General features: G+C 37.7%; 1 protein-coding gene across 1 annotated transcript in view; it reads left to right on the plus strand.

Moving 5' to 3' along the window:
• The window catches only part of LOC104922652 (anoctamin-4), a 46,898-nt gene extending 36,762 nt beyond the window's left edge, over window positions 1–10,136 (plus strand). The window contains exons 22-29 of the mRNA XM_027275952.1: window positions 1,336–1,433; window positions 1,618–1,760; window positions 2,728–2,880; window positions 2,979–3,126; window positions 3,510–3,629; window positions 4,947–5,052; window positions 7,000–7,203; window positions 7,711–10,136. Coding sequence (XP_027131753.1) covers window positions 1,336–1,433; window positions 1,618–1,760; window positions 2,728–2,880; window positions 2,979–3,126; window positions 3,510–3,629; window positions 4,947–5,052; window positions 7,000–7,191 — 960 coding nt within the window. The 3' untranslated portion in view covers window positions 7,192–7,203; window positions 7,711–10,136. The remainder of the gene's footprint in view (window positions 1–1,335; window positions 1,434–1,617; window positions 1,761–2,727; window positions 2,881–2,978; window positions 3,127–3,509; window positions 3,630–4,946; window positions 5,053–6,999; window positions 7,204–7,710) is intronic.
• Window positions 10,137–21,626: the final 11,490 nt, after the last annotated feature.

The raw sequence follows: 21,626 nt of genomic DNA on the forward strand, positions 1-21,626 counted from the left end.
CTTTTCTGAGCTGTTCTGTATCAGTAAAACTAAACAAATGAACTAATGTTTTAGTGGTACGCAGTACCGGACCGTATTGGTGTAGTGCCGAAAAGAGACTGCTTGTACAGATGTACATGCATCTGATTTCCTCTATTAATGCTGAAAAGACAGAGAATGTAACCCCAACCCTATAATCCTATAACCCTGTAACTCTTTATTGCAAGGAGTGATATTGACCAAATTCACTGCACATGCATCTGGCAAACACAGAGAATGTTATGCAGAATGTGAAGACACTCCATTACAGTTACAGTTCTATATATGCTGCATTATTATATTCATAATTATACTCTTAAAAGTACAAGTTATCCAAAAAGTTACTTAAGTAAATGTAATGAAGTAAATGTAACTCGTTATTACCCAGCTCTGATAGCACTTACTGATTTCTGATTATGTGTTATATATGATTGCTATCTAATATGATGTTAAAACTTTCTACATTCTTTTCTGCATTCATTTCCTAATCTTCAGAAAATCATTGAAACTGAGGTTTTGAAATATAACTTTATTTATAGATCAAACAGGTGTAAAGTCACATTGCAACAACGATAACAACAACAATAAAAGTGGCAAGGTAAAGCATCTACCCTCATCAATTGTTGACAACATTATGGAAACATCAGGTTACTTTTTTAATCTGCGCCGATCTTTTTCTGCAGCCTCTTCACATGGGCTACAGGACATTTCTATTGCACAGTAAAAAAACATTTCTCTCGGTGCTGCGCCTGCCAGCTGACCCGTATATTATATCTACGAGTAGACCTACGCTCACTTCCTCTGAACTGATGCACGTTCACGTCAGGGGCAGTTATTTTTTGGCACTACACCGGCTTACTTTCACCTCTGTCTGCGAGCCAGATGCAGTCATCAAAAGAGCTTGCGAGCCATAGGTTGCCGACCCCTGCTCTAGAATGAGATTGGAAAGAAGGAATTACAACAAGTAAAATAATAAAAACAAAAACATTTTTTTGTTGCCGATTAAATTTCAAAATGATAAAGCAAAAATCTTTTTCCAAAAATCTAACAGCTTTTGTTTTGATCTTTTTGGAGTTGTTTCACTGTCACTTGCAATTTACTCTCACATTTGGCAGCGGTGAGTAGCTCTTGTGCAGTGATGCATAATTGTCAGATTTTGTAAGCATCACTTATTCATAGAGAGAAAGTGAATCCAGCGTTTGCCCCCATGTTGAAAGAGTTATTAGCTAGGGCTACAGTTTGATTTGATCCTCTTTCTCCTTCTGTACCCCCCTGTCTCCCTTCCTGTGTCCCCCCCGTGTCTCCCTGTCACTGCAGTGCCACCCCAGTGGCTGTCTCATTGACCTCTGTATGCAGATGGGGATCATCATGGTGCTAAAACAGACCTGGAACAATTTCATGGAGCTTGGCTACCCGTAAGCAATTTTTCAGAATGTTCTAATGTCAAACATACCAAGATGTTTCTGACCAAACTGCAAACAATTAACAACTTTTAAAAAATATCTGTTTCAAAAATGAAAAAATATCCCCAGTCAGATATTGAGTAATAGCACATGAAATGGTATCCTTATTGTTTCCCTTCTCTTGTTGTTTTTCTAGGCTGATCCAGAACTGGTGGACACGACGGAAGCTGAGGAGAGAGCACGGACAGATAGCCAAGGCCAGCTTCCCACAGTGGGAGAGGGATTACAACCTACAGCCAATGAATGCCTATGGACTCTTTGATGAATACTTAGAAATGAGTATGTTTATGATGTTTAACACGCATACTGTAGCTCTAGTGGTAGTAAAAACCCTCACTTGTATTAGTGCAACAACCTTAAATATCAGGTTTAAGGTTATCCAAAATGCAATGCGCCGATTAATCTTTTATAATCCAATACTTTGAACAATAAAACATTTTCTTTTTTTTCTCATTTGGTGACCCAGCAGCTGCAGTGCATGTTATGTAACTGTGACACTGATTTGCTGTGGATTGAATTTGGGCTGGGAGCTCCACATGCTCACATCTTTACTGTTGCCCTCCACTGTCTCATCACATAAATCAAACATTTCAAAATGAAAAGGACATACAGTAAAATGTACAAATAGTTTGTGGCCAAACAGTACAGCTTATTGGTTGAGATTCAACAATTCAACTGTGTAAAACCAAAAATAAAAACCATTTTCTGATATTACACCACCATGGTCAAGGTTTGGTTAGGGTATGTTGATGGATTGTCACATAAGCTCTTTATATAATCTGTTAAACATTTACAGACAAAGCCAAACAGGTGAAAAATTATGGATGCTCTTTAAACAAATCACTAGGTGGACTATCCAAATAAAGTGTAGCCCAATATTTTTATGCTAACAATGAAAAAAGAACTTTTCCATTTTGGGTCACTCTCACTGCTCATGAGAAGTGTTTTCAGCTGATAAGACTGATAAATCTACTGTATACTACCTCCCCAGCACCAAATGGCAGAAAGACCACGTTAGTGACAAATGGAGCAGATATTTCCGTCAGGGATTAGTGGGAGATAAAAAATGTGATTGAATATTAGACTTACATTCATGTAGTGTACAGAAACTGACTAAATGGACTGGTAATGTTGCTCCCTATCTGTTGAACGTGTATGAATATGCAACGGTATGTTAAAATGTTAGTTCTGATGAATATCTACAGAAACTAATAGGATCTGAAGGCTTGTGGTTTTTGTGTTTCAGTTTTACAGTTTGGCTTCACCACCATCTTCGTGGCAGCTTTCCCTCTGGCTCCTCTCTTAGCGCTGCTCAACAACATAATTGAGATCCGTTTAGACGCCTACAAGTTTGTCACACAGTGGCGACGACCTCTGCCTTCACAAGCCAAAGACATCGGTATATTAAAGATGTTACGTTTACGTTTTTTAGACAGAAGAAATATTTTTAAAGTGTATATGTTTTTAGGTATCATTGAATGTTTAATTTGTATTTAGGGATCTGGTATGGCATTCTGGAGGGCATCGGCATCTTGTCTGTCATCACCAACGCCTTTGTCATCGCTGTTACCTCAGACTTCATCCCTCGCCTTGTTTACGCTTACAAGTATGGACCTTGTGCTGGTCAAGGCCGAGCAGGGGAGGGGTGAGTGATGATTTAACACTTTTAGTTCATAAAAAGCAGAGCTCCTGATCCTGATAGTTCCTTTGTTGCTTGTAATAAAAGCAGCTATAAGGGACTTTGAGTGTGTGTTTATTCTGGCGGCCCCTGTGGACAAAAGCAGTAGTGTTTCCTCCACCTTGTTCTGTTCATTTCTAAGGGAATGTGTAGCAGACTTTAAAAATAACTACATAGAAATAGCCAGTCTTCTAGCTGATGGTCTTGTTTGTTTATGTAGGTCATGTAGAGGCATCAGTATTAAATTTTTTCATACCAGTTAAAAACTCCTTGTTTAAATCATTTGTGTAGTGGTGATTTATTTTGTTCCTATTTCAGATACTGTAAATGATTTTTCATATGTTCCTCAGGTGCATGATGGGTTATGTCAACGCTAGTCTCTCAGTATTCCGGGTGTCTGACTTTGAGAAGAGATCACAGCCCAGGACGACTGGCGCCGAGCTGTTGGGAGAAGCTGTGAAGTATTGCAGGTAGCGCATGTGTGTCCACACAAACAGCTTTCAGCGCTCAGCATATGGTTTCTCTGTGACCAAGCCACGGATAAGGGTTTCCCGAGGTATCTGTTGAACTAAAAACAGAAACACCTGTCAAAAGTATATTAATTCTTCATGGGATTTGGCTGCAAGCATTGGTGCAACCCCAGGATAGATAGCATAACCTATTTTGTGTGTGTTAATTCATCACATTATCCCATCATCCCTGTTACCAAAAACACAGGCTCTTACTGAGCTCCACATAAATATAAGTTACAAAATGTAGAATTTAAACTGGAATATAAGAAACCAGCTAAAAACGAAATAAACACACAAAGATCATTTAAAGCAAAGGATTTCTCACTATACAAAAAGCTGTTCAAGATTTGACACAGTAAGACATAAAGCTAAAAACATGTTTAGTATATGAGTCAATATTACATGAGAGGGTGTGCTTTACAGTCATTGACGCGACAGTATTGCGGTCACATCACTGAAATGCCAATAATAAGGTAAAACACACCCTCAAATGCTGTGATTATACAACAGTTTCCTAATCAAAATGTATTGAGGGCTGATGAAGCAAATCAGTCAGGTTAGTAGACTCTTGTATGTAATAGAACCCAGTTCATACTACCCCTACTACTCATGGAGGATGTGATCCAAACATTTCCATCAATTCTGCAGCATTGTAAAGTCCAAAATTCAAAACGTATGTACTATGTATCGTACAAAATATTCTGCTTGAATCTATATTAGTCAGCTTTTAGCTTTTCAAAAACATTCTCTGCACTCACCTGCAACTAACTGTTTGCTCCCCGACGTGCTAAATACAAGGGAGGTACACACCTGTAATAACAGTACCATAAAAAATCAAAGGAAATACATTTAAATGTCATAACAGGGGGCATAATCTATATAGGCATGATTTATTTTATGAATAAAAATGCTTCAGAAACACCCCCCTCTGATTTCACAGTCTGTGTATAACAATATATATTATTATGTTTTTAAGAGAATTTCTTGGATAAATAACAAACAAAGAACAAAACATCGTTCAGATTTATTCATTTATTGCAGCCGGCAATCATTTTTTGCATCAGCCCACATTAACACCCCAGTGATAATGTTACCATGGAAATGGCGGAGTGATATGTTTAGTGATGAGCACAGTAAGCTCATGCTGATTTGAGCACGTTCTAAATGTCTAGCCGATCAATCAGATTGCTTGGTCAGAACTACTTGTTGAATCACTGACATGACTAGATAACATAACATGTGGTGACTTCTGTACTCATCTGTTTGACCCACCAGGTATCGAGACTACAGGGAGCCTCCAGACTCTGCTGAGCCATACTCATACACTCTGCAGTTCTGGCACGTCCTGGCAGCCCGGCTTGCATTCATCATTGTATTTGAGGTCAGTGTTTCTAATCTCTGACAAATGACACCAGAGGGAAGGCTGCATTTTAAATGGAATCCTTCATATTGTTTCGTCAATGATTTTTAACTCTCCATCTCCACCCATCTGTCTCTCTGCATCTCCTTCAATCTTCATTTACTCACAGCAAATAAAGAGGTCCGATGATGGTTTGGTTTTATTTTTCCTGCCAATACTATAACCCAAATCTATTTTACTTGATTGCTTAATTAAATTTTTTTGCTGTTATCTACCCTTCCTGATCTGACTGATTATATCCCCACTGTGTGGAATAAAAAAAAGGAAGAAAATGAGCATTCATTTTGTACTTAGTCCTTTTTAAACTTGATGAAGTCAAAGAGAAAAATGTTTAGAAATGCATCAGATTTGTTGTGGTTGAGAAGATGACCTCGACTGATTTCCACCTGGAATATTAAAGTTACCCCAGAAAGAACTGCTGGCTTACATCGAATCAATGTTGTCTGTTAGTGGTAACCATCAGTGGTTTCTTAGGTCTTTGTGTCTATAGATATATATATATATATTCTTTTTTAAAGATATTTTTTTGTCCTTTTTATATTGTATAGAGACAGCTGAAGAGTGACAGGAATGTGGGGAGAGAGAGATGGAGAAAAAGCCACAGGTCAGATTCGAACCTTGGGCTGCCGCAACAAGGACTGAGCCTTTGTACATGGGGCGGCTGCTCTACCGACTGAGCTAAACAACACCCCATGTTTATAGATATTTTTGAATGGATATTTTTGCCTTCCGTTTAAAACAAATTTGTCTACAGGACCTTCATTTTACATAGACACGAACAGATGAAAGAACAACTTCAAACTCTCAAACAAGCATGCCAGTGGGCGGTGATAACGTCTACATTGACGATATGTCAAATACCAGAGAGAACCTTTCTGAGCATGCGTAATGAGCAGCTGGTAGTCTGCCTCTTGTATGCAACAACGTGCATGCATGAACTATGGTAATCATTACTCATGCTACATTTTATTTCCACACAGATCCACAAAGCAATTTTAATCTTTATTTTAGACTCACATGAATGCACATGGATGAGAGGGCAAAATTAGTGTTCAAAAATATCCATGTATAGAATTCAGAGACTTGAGACTGCAAAGCTTTATAATGGAAATGCGTCAGACCTCATTTCACAGCCGGAGTCCAGGCTTTTGTTGTCACGAATGCTGATCACATGGTGCTTATCATAATGAGCGACATGTCATCATTATAAAACCCACAGAAAATCATCATACTCTGCAGTTGCAGTATCTTAACATGTGTCAGCTCATTGTTGTGGCCTGCAACCTTCAGTCTTTAGGTTCAGTCTCCTCAGCCTCAAACCCTACTGTAGTTCTCAGTAAAAAGCTTATTTTCCCACAGGAGTTGGTAGAATTTAGAAACAGAGCTAAAAGGAGAGTGAATGTTGAGCTTCTGGGAAGAAACCCAACTCCAAATCAATGATAATGTTGAACCATGTGATCCAAATATCATCTGATGTGATTTTTAAATAAATCAGACTCCTTTTTATAACCAAGTTTATATGAATTGGCTGTCTCCATTTCATCGGGAGTGATACATTTGGGGTTTCCTAACTTATCACTTTAAAGGAGCAGCTTAAAATATTTTAGATAGGGGTGGTGTTCAGCTCAGTTGGTAGAGCAGCCACCCCATGTGTGAAGGCTCAGTCCTTGCTGCAAAATTCCAGCGTTCAAATCCGACCTGTGGCTCTTTCCCGCATGTCGTTCCCCGTCTCTCTCTCCCTACGTTCCTGTCACTCTTCAGCTGTCTCTATCAAATAAAGCTTGAAAAGGCAAAAAAAAATAATCTTTAAAAAATAAAAAATATTTTAGATATTTGTTTTTGTTTGGGGCATTTCTGATTGCACAGATATAGCTCTGGCATTTGTGATAGCCTACTCTGTTTTTGCAGCATATGGTCTTTGCCATCAAGACCCTGATCGCGTACCTGATCCCTGACCTTCCCAAGGATCTGCGAGACAGAATGCGCAGAGAGAAATACCTGATCCAGGAGATGATGTATGAGGCAGAGTTGGAGAGACTGCAGAAGGAGAAGAACGAGAAGAAGAAGAAAGACAGGGCCCATCACAAGGAATGGCCCTGAATGCACCAACTGGTACTGCCAGATTCAGAAACAGTTTGTACAAGAGACTAGCATTTAGTAGTATTGAGTATTCATTCTTTCTGGCCTCGCCAAAACAAAAAATCAGACATCTTAAGGAATTAATTCACCCATATGATTAAGTGCAATAAATAGCATATCAGCTGTTATGCAGTTAATGGAAGACCTACACTTTATGAAGCTAATTAGCCTCACAAAGTGTAGGTCTATCATTAACTGCATTGGTATGTGGAGTTATAGGTTACGTTAAAAAAACAAACATATCTACAACAAGCATCTGGGAAACTCGAACCATTGTTACCAACTCATAATCAACCCTAACCCCAAACAGACATCAAGGGCTAGAAATGAGAAGCCTGCTCTTGTATACCTCAGTTTCAGTCATTGTTACTATATTGCGAGAATGGACAGGTGTTGCAACAATAACCGTTGACATCAGAATTGCTTTTGAATGTTTCCAAGTGTTAACAGGCCTTATTATACAATTTCTCTTATTCCCAGGTTATCAGCTGGTGTTTGGTTCACTGCACAGTAGAGGAAGGAGAGGAGCGCTGGGTTTCCTGCATGATACTGGACCCTCATGCCTTCCTCTTGCCATGACAGACCAGCACCTCCTAGTGGACAGTTGATGAACTGCATCCAGCAGTGACCACAGAGCCCATGTGTCTGCATAAATAACGGATGACCTCTTGAACATTTGACAGCAGGTTTTGCTACTTTTTCTTTTTCTTCCTCCAGATAGTTTCTACCACTTTTGACTCTCAACAGTGTATGTCTTCAGAATCCTGAATGTAGTAATTTCAAGCAAGACTAAACTTTTACAGATTTCTTGTTTTAGACGAGAGAAATAACTCTTCCGAGCTTACTGAATGACAAACCCTGTTTACATTTCTCCTTGTTTGAGGAGTTCACATTTTTTTGCTTTATTGTAAATAAAGATATTTAAATGAATGTCAGGCCATCTGCTCTGCTAAAAATGTAGTGCAATAAAAACTATAGAATGCAATTTTATTTCAGAAATTGCGGTGGGATTGCTGGCTGCTGGACGCTGAGCTGTGTTGCTTCATGTATAGCTGAGCACCAAACTGTAGGGAGGCACAAAATTGGATTTCACAGATCACATAATGATATTTTTCAAACTAATTTTGTCCAATTGCCAATGCGAAGAACATCAAGAAGTCTCTCCTGAATTAGAATTAACATATAATATTCCTGCTAATTAAAATACAATGCTTTTCAAAGTGTGCATACTGAATGGGCAAAATAAGAAAACTACTGCTGACAGGCTTTCTCCGTTGGTGCCTGTTCATCTTTGGTGTAATGATTGGGATGGCGGCTCTTAAGATGGGCAGTTAGGTTGGTAGTGTTGAAGGAATGTGATTTGGCCCCTCCTTGCATTACCATTACCATTGAAAGCAACTTTTCTATCCTCTGCAGAGACTCCAGACATACTTGTTGCACCCATTTCAAATAGTGTGTGCACAATGCAAATGTACATTGTGAATGTACAGCTGAATGACAATAAAGTCTGTCTAAGTCTTGTTGCACTAATAGTGTGTGCACAATGTTGACTGCAAATGTTCACTTCAGCCCCATACTTCATTTTAAAGTCTTTATGATACAGAGGCCATGACGATATTATCGTGCGTCCCTACTAGACTGTATTGCTTAGAAAGCTGGAAGCTGAACTGTATTGCTTCATGTGCAGACGGGAGCTGAACAACATTGTTTGATGAATGGCCAGGAGCTAAACTGCATCGCTCTCTTAACTTCATATGAAGGAGCAGTTAAAGTATTGAGAGCAAAATGTTGATAGGCAGTTATAGCTTAAGGACTGAGTTTAGGTATTGGTTGGAATAAGATTAAAGCTGAGGCCCTATGAGCACTGCTATGACGTAGATGAGTTGCTTGCAAGTGTGTGTGTAGGTCTGTGTGTGTATGACCATCTTACAGTGTTATTGTTCTCACTAACACTTGCGTTGCTGCCTTAAAGCCTTCTGTGAGATACAGTATGAGGTAGCAGTTTACCTGTTTTTTATACCGTTAAACATGTATGCATGCAAATGTTTCTCCCATAGTCTGAACATACAGCATATGTATACATTTCTATAACGAGTTCCTTTTTGACTTGTTATGTGTGCATGTGTGTGTGTTTGTGTCACGTCAGTTAAGAACCAACTGCCGAGGGGCTCAGACTTGAGACTCATCTGCAATTAAAGGTTTTACAGCTGAGTGACTCCAGGTTCATTTACTAGAGATTAAGGAGAGAGAAGAACCATTCAAATTCTGTCTTATTACTCATCAAGCATAATGTCTGTCACATATATTTTTACATCTTGAAAGAAAGTGGACTCCAACACGTTGTTGTGAAATATGTCTGTGGTGTTTAAAAAAGTCCTTTGCTTTACTCCTGAAATCTATCAGTGTCAGAGTCACTGAGAGAACCTGACGGTACAACTGTCACTTTGAGGCTCATAGCACAAAATGTTTGAAAAGGGGATGAATTTGTCTGTTTTGATGAAAAACGATGTAGACTGAGATCATTTTTTTTAGATAAATTGGAACATTTTGAAGAGTTGAATTGCTTAACCCCACTTATGAATTCTGAACATCCTGCCCATTCATTTCAATGGGGGAAAAATACAGAAAAGCATTCAATATTTTGGAAAGTACTAAAAATACAAACACTTAATTCCAAGAATGTCTACAATGAGCTGGCCACTTTGAAGTGGAACAGTGTGAACAAGGTAGAATCAGGACAATAAGTGAAAGAAACCACAGACTGGATTGCAGCTGTTGCCCAGCAATCCCACCAATAAAGAGAAACCAAGAATACGTTACTTAGAGATCTATTCTATCCGAGCCGTGGCAGTGTCCACAAGTTGGCTTCAACTGAAAACGCTTTCCATTGGAATTTAGATGAATAACTGCAGTAATAAACGTTATTTATTGTAAAGAAATTTCACTTGACTATGTGTGTCTTTCTTCGGCATTGTGAACAAGTTTATGGAGTCACATGGAGTAGGTATTCAGGAATAAACAATCCTACGTCTGGTCATTTTGGTCATTCTTGTCACAAAAAACAACCAACAAAGCACAAAGAAAGTAAAAAAGAAAACTTCAGAAGAATTTCAGAAGAAGAAGTATACAACTTTATAGTAACTATAAGGAAAAAGAGACAGTGTTTAAATTGTTCACTATCAATTTGTTTATTCCAGCACAGATAGCAGAGCATCAAGCAAACTGTAAAATCTGTCTTCATGCAAGCACACAACTCAGCCTGTATGGTGACAAAAGATACCAATACTACATGATTAATAGGGCAGTCACCCACAATTGCAAAAGCAGTTGATAGTGTCATTTGATAGGGTTTATTAAAAATGACTATTTTCTCTATAATTAGTGTGAGATTCTAAAGCTCTTTCTTGGAAACTTGTGTTACCAGTAAAATGATATGGTGGTTTTACAGTCGATGATGTAACACAGTGACAAAACAATGGCACTGATAATATAAAATGTTAATATACTTTATGAAAAAGCAAATCAAGGTAACATTATTATCATCTGTACAGCTTTCTAGTTAGCAGGACGAGACGTTTTGGGAGAAACCTAACATGTTTATCGTGAGAAAATTATAAACAGATACCAAACGATAAAAAATATACTTTTAGTTTCTCAGTTAACTTGTTTATGTATACTTCCTGCTAATTTTATTTCCCAACAAAAAGTCCTACATGAAGATTTCAAGCCACCTCCAGTTTGCCAGGTGAAATACTTGTGGGGAGAAAATGATGAAGCTTTTATTTATTTAATATTTCGTCTTCACACACTTTGTTGACACAAACATAATATGAGGTCTAAGAATACGGAAATAAGCTTATACTCACCAAGTGGAAGTTTGCATTTGTTGACTGTAAACTCCTCCCTGGTTGCCAAAAACCCCAAATTTACAAAAGACATGAGAGTGAGATCATGACCTCAGTGTCCTCATTGGTAGTTAAAGCATAGGGAAACGAGTAGTTTGATGAGTCTTGAAGTGCTTGCTCATGACGGAATTTGTTGTTGAGATCCCATCTGTTATGATTTTGGCACTATAAATTTTGAATTTGAAATTTTAATTGAGTCCAGTAATTCTGTTTCATAGCAGCAGAGGGGGTCAGAGTGCTTAGTTACAGCAGCAGATGCTTGTATATAGTATATTTATTGTCACAGTTCTTATACTAATATCATTTAAAAATAATAAAACTAGTTTGATGTTCAAATGTAACAGTTTCTTGTACACCACTGATGAAATGAAATGTCTTCAACCTTCACACATCTTTGTCTGACCATAAACTAAGATTTGATCACACACTTTGTGCACTGTGAAGCAGCTCTCAAAGTCTGTATTTAATATTTCATTGCATGAATGAGTTTGCATCACCTTCTACCCGTCAGAGCCATTCGATTTTGTCTGACAGCACAATGCCACTTGCACTGGCATAGGACTGGTGTTGGACATCCCTGCAGATGCCTTTTAATAGCCAAACACATCTGTTTATCCAATGTTGCTCACTATCTGCTCGTTCTGAACATACAAATAATCATAGATTAGAGCGCAGAGGCTTGTCCTCCAGCGTGGATTACTCTGATGTGGTGACAAACTCCATTTTGATTATTAAAAGCAGGGGACAGAGGAGGCAAACTGTGTTTTGTTTCCTATTAAGGCGACTCTTGCCCTCTCTAAGAGGATTAGCCCTGACACACGCTCAGGAGTTACGTAAGGCTGTCAGAGGATAATATCTGACATTTCCTCATATCCTGCATTTTGGCAGTTTGGCACTCTGCAAAATTGGTGTAGTGAGGTGAGGTGCGGTGGAACACCGAGTACCTGTTTATAAGAAAGATGGGGGTATGTCGACTCACTTTGCCACCACTGAAATCTGATGTGTCTTTAAGATGTAGAGTTTCTGTATATGTAGTTGAGTAAAGTGATTCTTTTGGCCTGCTGAAGTGTAGAAACAAGGGGTCAGATGTATGTTATCTTTCAAAAGATATCCTTCTGAAAACAGGCCATTAGTTTTATGACATTAGATTGATTTCTTTTTGCTGGAAATCTTCCACCAGTGGAGAAATGGTTGAATTAGTGGGGATGGAACACTCTGCCATGTCAATCATGTATACTAATGACTTCCACCTTTTTTCCCTGTTAAAGGTTTTTTGTTGGCAAGTTTTTCCTCACTCGAACCGAGGGTCTAAGGACAGAGGGGGTCACTCCCTGTACAGATTGTAAAGCCCCCAGAGGCAAATGTACTTTGTGACTTTGGGCTATACAAATAAAATTTGATTTGATTAATAAGACAAATCTTAGCAGCCTTACCAGCAGTATACGTGTTTTGTGCTAACCAATGAATAGCCTATTGAATAACCTAATGAATAAGCTAACTGAAGTTCTTTTTCTCATAGAAAGAGAAAAATGAATCAGGTTTAGCTCCGTGCAAAAAGTGTCAAGCATCAATGTCAAAGAATTTATGACAGAACAGTATTTCTGGGTATTGAAGTTAAAAAATGTCAAGGTAGCTCGAGATTCAGCCTCTTTATCTAGCTGCCACATAGCAACAGGCTAGATGATTTTATTTAGATTTCACCACGTGTGTGTATTTAATTTTGACTGCAAAGCTGCACCAATCAATATTTTTGGATTAACAATGGATCATAGTACTTTGTGTAATGTAAAAGGCGTTGCTCATTGTTTTAGCATCTTTCAGCTTATTGTTTTGGTTTTTACAAGCACAGCTTTATTGCTTTATTTGGTTCCCTCTCGCTGCTCTCATCAGTCTCATTTCCAGACACAGCAGGAAGCTGTATTAAGCTGATAAACCCACACTGTGCGACTCATTAATCTGCATCCTTCTAACGTTGGAATCCCTTTTATGGACTATTTCATTGTACTTCAGACTTGCGCAAACGCTTCAAAGATTTAAGAGGAGAGGTTGTTGTAATTGCTTCTACAGTCTTAAATTTAAATAAATCTAACCCTAAATTTTAATTAAAGTACTTCATTTTACTTTTTCAGCATTGACTGTCCAGTGAGCTTTTAAATCTCACACAGTGTAATACTATATTTGGATAAATCCCACTTAATATGGAATAACTGCATCGGTCAGAGGCAGATCCACCACGTGCTTTCTTCCTCTCGTAACCACGGCGTACAGATGAATCACCCATATGCCACAAACAGCCTCCTTTAAATATCAAGGCTCCAGCTGCCCGGCTCCAAATTTCAGATAACGAGTGCTGCTTGTAAACTGCCTGGCAGATTGTTTGCTCTCACAGACATTAGACGGCTAGGCCCTGATGTCACATCCTGGATCATCGCTGTAAAGCCAGAAAAACAAAGAAAAAACATGAAAATAAAACACTCCTGCTGTTTCCTGGCTGCAGTTGCCAGGACGACACATCTGACAACTCTATCTCTATTTCCCTCTTTTTTTTTCCCTCTTTCTCTCTCTCTCTCTCTCTCTCTCTCTCTCTTTGTCCCCGTGTTTCTGTTTCTCACTTATTTCAGTTGTTTCACCTTCTCTGCTATTCTTTTACATACACATAAAATGTTAACATCATATATATATATATATATATATATATATATAATATATCACTATATTATATATTATATATATATATATCATATATGATGTATATATAGATGTATATATATGATTGTATGTATTTATATATCCACACACACACACATATTTTTTATATGTTATAGTCATTCAGTGAAAACGTATAGAGTATATGGATAAAATACCATAATATGGAACATGTTTCGGTAGATTACAAAGAAAAACACCTCAAAAGAAGACTCAGTGAAAGGATTTGTAAAATATAGTGACACCTAGTGGTGTGATTGCAGATCGAAACTATGGTGGCCGCAAAATGTGAAAAATGTGTGAAAATCTTGGCTACCGTAGAAACATGGCGGCTCAACATCAGCATTACTTTGTGTAACATTCCGAGTGCTGGGAAAATCTGGCTACTTTTGTCATTACTGGACCAATAAAAGAAAGTCAGCTAACACTAGGTAGACCTCATCCTTTATATAATGAACACAACACTGAGTGTGTGAGAACTGCCGATGACTCAGCAGGTATTGAACTAACATGAGCAAAAAGGTAACTTCTAATGGGAATCAGTGTTAGGCTAGCTTCCACTTCCTGAGTGGAATACAAACATAACCGCACGACAGGTACTGTAAAATGTTCTATGTTAACTCCTACCTACAACTGCTATGTAAGAAAATGTCTTGTGTCAGCATTTAGTAGCATAAGCAATATGATGTGTGCCAGACAGAAAACAACACTCACAAAAGGAGCCAGGCAGCTGGAGCCACAAAACACACTATGAGAGCAATGAGACTAAACCATTACAGTAAACTCACTCTCATACAGACTTATACAGAGCCAGGGGATAATTCTCTGTAGGTTCTTCACTTAACATGATGTGATCCAAAGAAAAAAGATACTGTTTATAGCAGTTTTAAGATACCTAAACCTGGACTTTAATCTAAATCCTGACTTTAAACTGTCCTTGATCTTAATCGTTCAAACTAAATGGTTCACTCAAGGTCATTTGGTCATATTTTGGTCATACAGGCACACACACACATATTCCCAGTGTGGAACAGTAGACAGATAATAAGGCCTAATAACACGGTGAAGATATATCTAGCAGCTCACATCCTGCCCAGACTGTGACCTTCCTTCCATGCTGAAATATTTGATCAGACACTTTTAAGGGCAAAGCTGTCATCGCCAGCCTGAGACACAAAGGAAATCACTTCGCAAATAAGACTTTCACCTTCTCTCCCAAGGAATCTGGGTCAGCCTGCATATATGGCAGACACTTCTTCCATCTGTCCCTCCAGTATTAAGGCTTTTCATTTCTACTGTCTTATAACAGTGATGGAGGAGGGAGTGCTGCACTTTACACCTGGCTGTCTTGGAGTAGCTATAATTGTCTGCTCAAAGGCAATGTTGCGTTTTTTTTTTTTTGTTTGTTTGTTTATTTGATTGTTTTTAACATGCAGAACTACACAAGAATAAATGGGTCGGAACCATTACTGAGTACCAATGCAGAATCTGTAGAAATCTTAAATTCTGCATACAAGTGATGCATTTAACATTTCTAGTTTGGGAAAAAAAAAACAAGTTTAAATGAGCAGTCACTGTGATTAAACAGATACTGAAAAGATTAATACAAGTCAAACTGCATCAATAGAAAGCCTCCAGTGAACTGTCACCCAAACTGTTTGATTGACGGGCACTTTGGAGATTGCAGTGTACACAGCAGTGAGCACTTGCTGTAGCATAAAAGACTGAGTCACAATAATGGTTACATAGAAGATAAATGCTGGTGGCCTACAGTATGTGGTCCATTAAAACTATAATTTGATGGCACTTAAAGTGACACAGAAATGTGTTATCTTTTGTCCCACATACACATTTAATAATAAAACTCAAGGCCTCAGAGCAACCCTAAATGAGGATGGGTGCAATTACCTGGCTATTAGCATACACGTGTAAACCAGTACAGTGCATGCAAATGCAATGAAAACACATCAGAATCAGGTTTATTCCCAGTAGGTTTTCGCGAGGAATTTGCCTTGATCTTTTGTTGCATACCGTAACAAATACACACTTTTTGTGCAATTTGGAATGAACATCCTCATTAGCGAGCCCCGCTAGCAAGCTACTTCAGTTATAACCACAGTTAATTATTGTTCATCACTTGCTATATCTGCGGTGACAGAAACACTTATTATGCATCATGTGTTTTATGGTCTTCATTTGGTTCTGAGAGGCTGTAAATGAGCTGCAGTCTGATTGGACTTCCTTCTTAAATTCTGTTCATTAAAAACAAATCTATGTTCAACGACTCCCTGGTCTGGCCTGAGTGTGCAGCTCTGCTAAGCTCACTACTATGTTCACTCGCTAGTTGCTAACTCTGTCTGCTGTTTGGTGCAATGAAGGTAGTGTATAGTGAGTTTAATAGAACCTGTTCACTGAAAACAGCTGCCTGCAGCTGAAATGAGGCTAATGAGAGCAGTAATGAGTGTTGATAATATTGATAAGTGCAGCTTTAAAGGACCAGTGTGAAAGATTTTGTGACATTGCAAATTGCGAGGCCCTTCCCTCACCCTCCTATTCCAAACGTGAAGGAGAAACTATGGCGCCAAAAACCCTATTTAGAGCTAGTGTTTGGTTTGTCTGTTCTGGGCTACTGTCGAAGAAACATGGTGGACTCCACGGAAGAGGACCTGTGACATTCTGAGGTAACAAAATCATAGCGATTTATATTTTCAGGTGATAATCTAGATATGGGAACTCCATTTAACTTCTTAACTAAATCTGACACACTGAACCTTTTGATGCATTATTAATTGGCTTTGAACCAGAATTGATATTGAGTACCCTTGATAACAATACATATTCTGTAAAGGGCATGATTTAAGTAAGTAAATAAATAAATAAATAAATAAATAAATAAATATAAATATATAGTAATATATATATAATATATATATATATATATATATAGATAGAGATATATATATATATATATATAAATAACCAAAAAGTTTGGATGGTGACGAGCGGCTACAGGTTGTATCTTTGCTTTTTGCACATTGGTTGGTGTCACGAATATACATTTTTATTTTTTATCTTTCTTTTCAGAGATTCTTAGCAACCAAACACTCTCATCCATACACTTCTGCATTTTGTAAAAAAAAAAACCTTGACATTTACACCATTTGTCACTTTACAGACCTCACCATGCAATCTCTTGCAATAATCCTGCGCCTTCCTAGACTGGGTAAAACCACTAACTGCGATGGTTATAACCAGGAAGACTGAGGTGGGTGGAACTTGCAAGCTTACTACGGTATACTTAAAATTCAGTTGAGTTCCTTCATACTCCATTATGCAGCCGTCATTAGCGTTTGATTGCAAATTATCTCGCTTTATTCATGGCATTCATCAGCCGCAGGGCTTGACCTTCTCTCTTTTTATCTTAGAGGAAATCTTCTGGTAGCGTTATTACCTTGATTATTGGAAAACACACATGCCTCATAGAGCCGTGCTTAAGGGCTGTGCAAGATCCTCAAATTGTCAATGAAATGTCTGCTTTAAAAATCGATTCACAGTCCTTTTTCAGTGGAAGGAGACAGAGAAGCCACACATAAATGGCATTATTTTTACCATCAAGTCTTCTGAACATGGCAGTCTGAGCCTTTTTCTGCCCACTTAAGCTGCACAGACGTTTGTTCCTCCAAATGATTTTTAAGAGATTTCACTGGTAATTTCATAGGTAACATGATCCTGTGCATCCTAGTGAATTATCTAACAGTGCCTGCAGCACAAAGCTCTAAAATGAGACCAAATACAAGGTGTAACATTTTGCATTTTCTATTCCACGTTTTAATGAAGTGCAATATAAACTCGTAATCATGCCTCCTAGTTCCAGTTCCTTTCTTTTGTGGCTTTGGATAGCTTGTCCTTGACTGACTCTAATCAAGAGTCATAACATTACAATTCCTCCCTATCTTATTGCGGGCTGAAGACTAATCCCTTCAACAAAAAGCTCACATCACTCTCTCAGCACTGAATCACATTCCCTCCTCTGTCTGCCTCCTCCACGTTCTCTGGTATGCTCCTTAAACTGAAATATAATAGTAGAACACAATTATTTTATTAGTCTAAGCTTGCAAAATTATGTTAAACCGTTTTTATTCTGATCCACCCACTCAAAGATGGCTTACAGCATTAATGTCAGTTGCATATTCGGTCTTAATACAGTCATATTACAGTTTAAGAACCAGTGGATCAACATTCAAATATGTATTAGAATGAATAGCTTTTGGTAATAATATGATAATATATGCCATATTCAGAATTTTGCACAAACATATTATACACAAGAATTTGTTAATTTATTATTTTATTAATTGTATCACCCAACACCTTCCCAATGATTCCTCATGTGCAGCTCCTTAACAACATAAGTAAACTCTCTGTGATCGTTTTGTGCTGGTCTTGGTTCTACATCCAGCATCCAGCATTTCTAAGACCGTTTCAGCCGGTGGTAACAGCCATGTCAACACTAACATCGAACATATACTATTGTCATTTTTTTACAGACAGGATGCCATTAATAAATACATTCATTAAAGGTATATCTGTTGTCAAATAACTAAACTAGCAAATTTTACAGAGCCTATATTCTACTTTGCACGGAGCCCGTCTGGTGACATTTGTGAGAAAAAGAAATATTGTTTTATTTGAATCTATCCTGAAACAGTTAAAGGTGAAATGACCTTGAGATAAAAATATTGTAATACTGTTAAATATGAATATAAAAAGTAATATACTTAGCTACTAGCCACTGCTAGTGGTGAAGTAAGAGGTCTCCCGGTCTCCCGGTCTCTACACATAGACAAAGACTGCATTTTCATTGCATCATACAAAAACGTCCTACAATTATCATCTTAAGTGAAGGATAACTTCAGTACACATCAGAGTCAGAGCCACTGCCTTTATCAGGTCAACAGAGAAGAGTGTTTTAATGTACAACCCCGATCCTAGTTGAGTGGCCACGGAATATTTTTTTTCTAACAAATGTCAACAGATGGGCTTGATCTCGTTCGCACCCATTAAGCAAGTCGTGGCATTGTGGCATTATTAATTTGTGGCCATGAAATTGTTTTTTCCCACAAATGTCACCAGACGGGCCCCGTAGGCTGGGTTATCTGAGAAAAAGATGTACAACATCACACGTCATGGGATCACATCAGAAATTGGATGAGTTAAAAATTGTTCTGAACAGACACACTCGAAGGCGGCGTGAAAGGACAGCCGTCATGTTTGTTTCAATATGACAGTTTCTCTTGCAATACATTCACTGTGTTTCACTTATTTATCCACAAAGAAGGATCACACATCAAACAGAAATTCTAAAACCACAGCTACCTCTCATCTAGAAAGGTGTGTGGGGAGGTGGACTCTGAAGCTGTATAAGCATCCAACAAGTACTTCTGAAGGAGTGTACTGGCATGAGTAGCTAAGATACTTAGTTATGGCAATACACCTACAACAACTACAACAACTGTATAGTAACGTTATTTGATGATGTAGCTGAGTGGCAATGCTAAAACATGGTAAATATTGTATGTATGAGACAGAAAAAACTGATATGGTTGAACGGTTGTCTTCAATTCCCAGAGGAAATGCTTGTGCGTTGTTTTACCCTCTTGTGGAACATGGGGGTGATGATACAAGATTTTCTAAAAAACTTAAATCCACAAAGGTAAAACTACAAATTGAGGAAAGTAAAACATCACAAAGAAAGTACATCCTGGATACGTGACAGGATGTAACAAACTCTCATGCTGTAATCTTGAAATATGTTTCCATCCTCACTGATGCAGTCAGTTCAGCATCAAGCCTTTTAGGTATTACAGAGCTTAGACATTGTGATATATTATTTTGATCCTTCAGGTAATGGAATTTCTGCCTGTTATGGCTTTTCTTCTGTAATGTATGGTGACATCTATTAGAAACTGTAGGAAGGCATTTTACATTTTACCTCTTATAAAATAGCTTGTTTCATTTATTTAGCTAATACATTTTTAATACTGTTAATAATATTTCATCATTCTGGATTTATTTGTTATAAAACATTAAAACAAATGAAATAGAAATAATGCATTTTTTATCAATATTTTTTCACCCTCTGGTGATGCAAGCACATTATAGGATCAAATCCCACTGGGGTTGCACATGCTCCAAATATCTACACTTATCGTACTGTAAGGTGCTGTGAATAGAGGAGGTCTCCATCAAATGGTATTAATTTTTCATGCATGTTGTAAGAATATTTGACAAGCTTTTACCTCATTTTTACAGTATGTGCTACTATGTGACTTTTGGTTTTAAAAGAGAACTAGTGCATTCAGAAAATTACACCAGTATTAATCAAATTATTGCAGACTTGAGAATAAAATTCTCACAGGAGAATAATTGAAGCTATTAGTTATGTTAAGTAACCTTTGCTTACGAAACAGTAGGGGGCAGGAGCCGCGGCATTTTGGAAAGCACTATATGTCTTCTCAGATTACATAACTTTAGGTCCTGAACTGTCAGAACACTGTGAATCCATTAAGAGACCAACATTAATAAAATCATGTTAATTAAACAATTTGCTAAATGGTCCCATTGTCTTGAATGCGTTCACATTAAGGTTCCTATTTCAGCGGCAACCCACACATCCATTACACTCCCCCAGTATTTGAATTATGGATAGTCAGGAAATTACTACATTTATATTGGGCACAGAGGAGATTAAACGGCTGTGTGGAGTCCGATTGTAATTGTCTATCAAATTGTTGTAGGTTTCAGGTGAAATGTATAACTTATATAATTATATAAATTAAACCATAATTCTATAAATTGCAGTTAATACTAATACTCCAGCTACTCTATTATTACTAACTACAAGAACTACAATAAAAAATAATATGTATATGTTTATAATAATAAACAGCTTTGGCTTTTAATTTATAGGTGCCTTGTCAAAAGATTTGTGGATTTTCTTCCCTTCAGTTGTGTTATTCATCAATAGTGTTGGCACTACTATTCGACTACTGTAGAAATCCATATTATGGCAAGAACCACTCAACTAAGTAAAGAATCCATCACTGTCAACATCAACTCCTCAGAATGTGAATTAAGCCTTATGAAAGTACTGCAACAAAAAAACAAACAAACAAAAAAAACACTACTGACAAACAAGAAAAGAAATCTTGGACTATGGATGGTCTGATGAGTCCAAATTTGAGGTTTTTAGTTAAAACCTCTATGTCTTTGTGATGTCTATTGAAGGTGCACAGATGATATCTGCATGTGTGGTTCCCACCATGAAACATAGAGTAGGGGTGATGATGTGGGAGTGCTTTGCTGATGACACTGTTGGCAATTCATTCCAAATTCAAGGCCAGCATGGCTACCATTTGCATTATTCAACAACATGCTTAGCTGATTTCTTAGTAGGGCAATCATTTCTTTTTTTTAACATGACAGTGACCAAAAACACACCTGGGATGAGTGAAGGAGAAGTGCTAGACATATATGAGAAAACTTTCAAGACTGTTGGAAAACCATTCCAGGTGACGTCCTCATGAAGTTGATTGAGAGAATACCAAAAGTGTGCAAAGCTGTCATCAAAGCCACCATTTTGCTCTGTTTACACTGTTGTTGTTTTTTACCACATAATTCCAATGGGTTACTTAATAGTTTTGACATCATCTGTGTTAATCTACAAATAGAAAGTAATAAATAATGAAAAAACATTACATGAGAAGGTATATACAAACTCTTTCC

This window comes from Larimichthys crocea, unplaced genomic scaffold, assembly GCF_000972845.2.
Source record: "Larimichthys crocea isolate SSNF unplaced genomic scaffold, L_crocea_2.0 scaffold268, whole genome shotgun sequence".
Classification (NCBI taxonomy): domain Eukaryota; kingdom Metazoa; phylum Chordata; class Actinopteri; family Sciaenidae; genus Larimichthys; species Larimichthys crocea.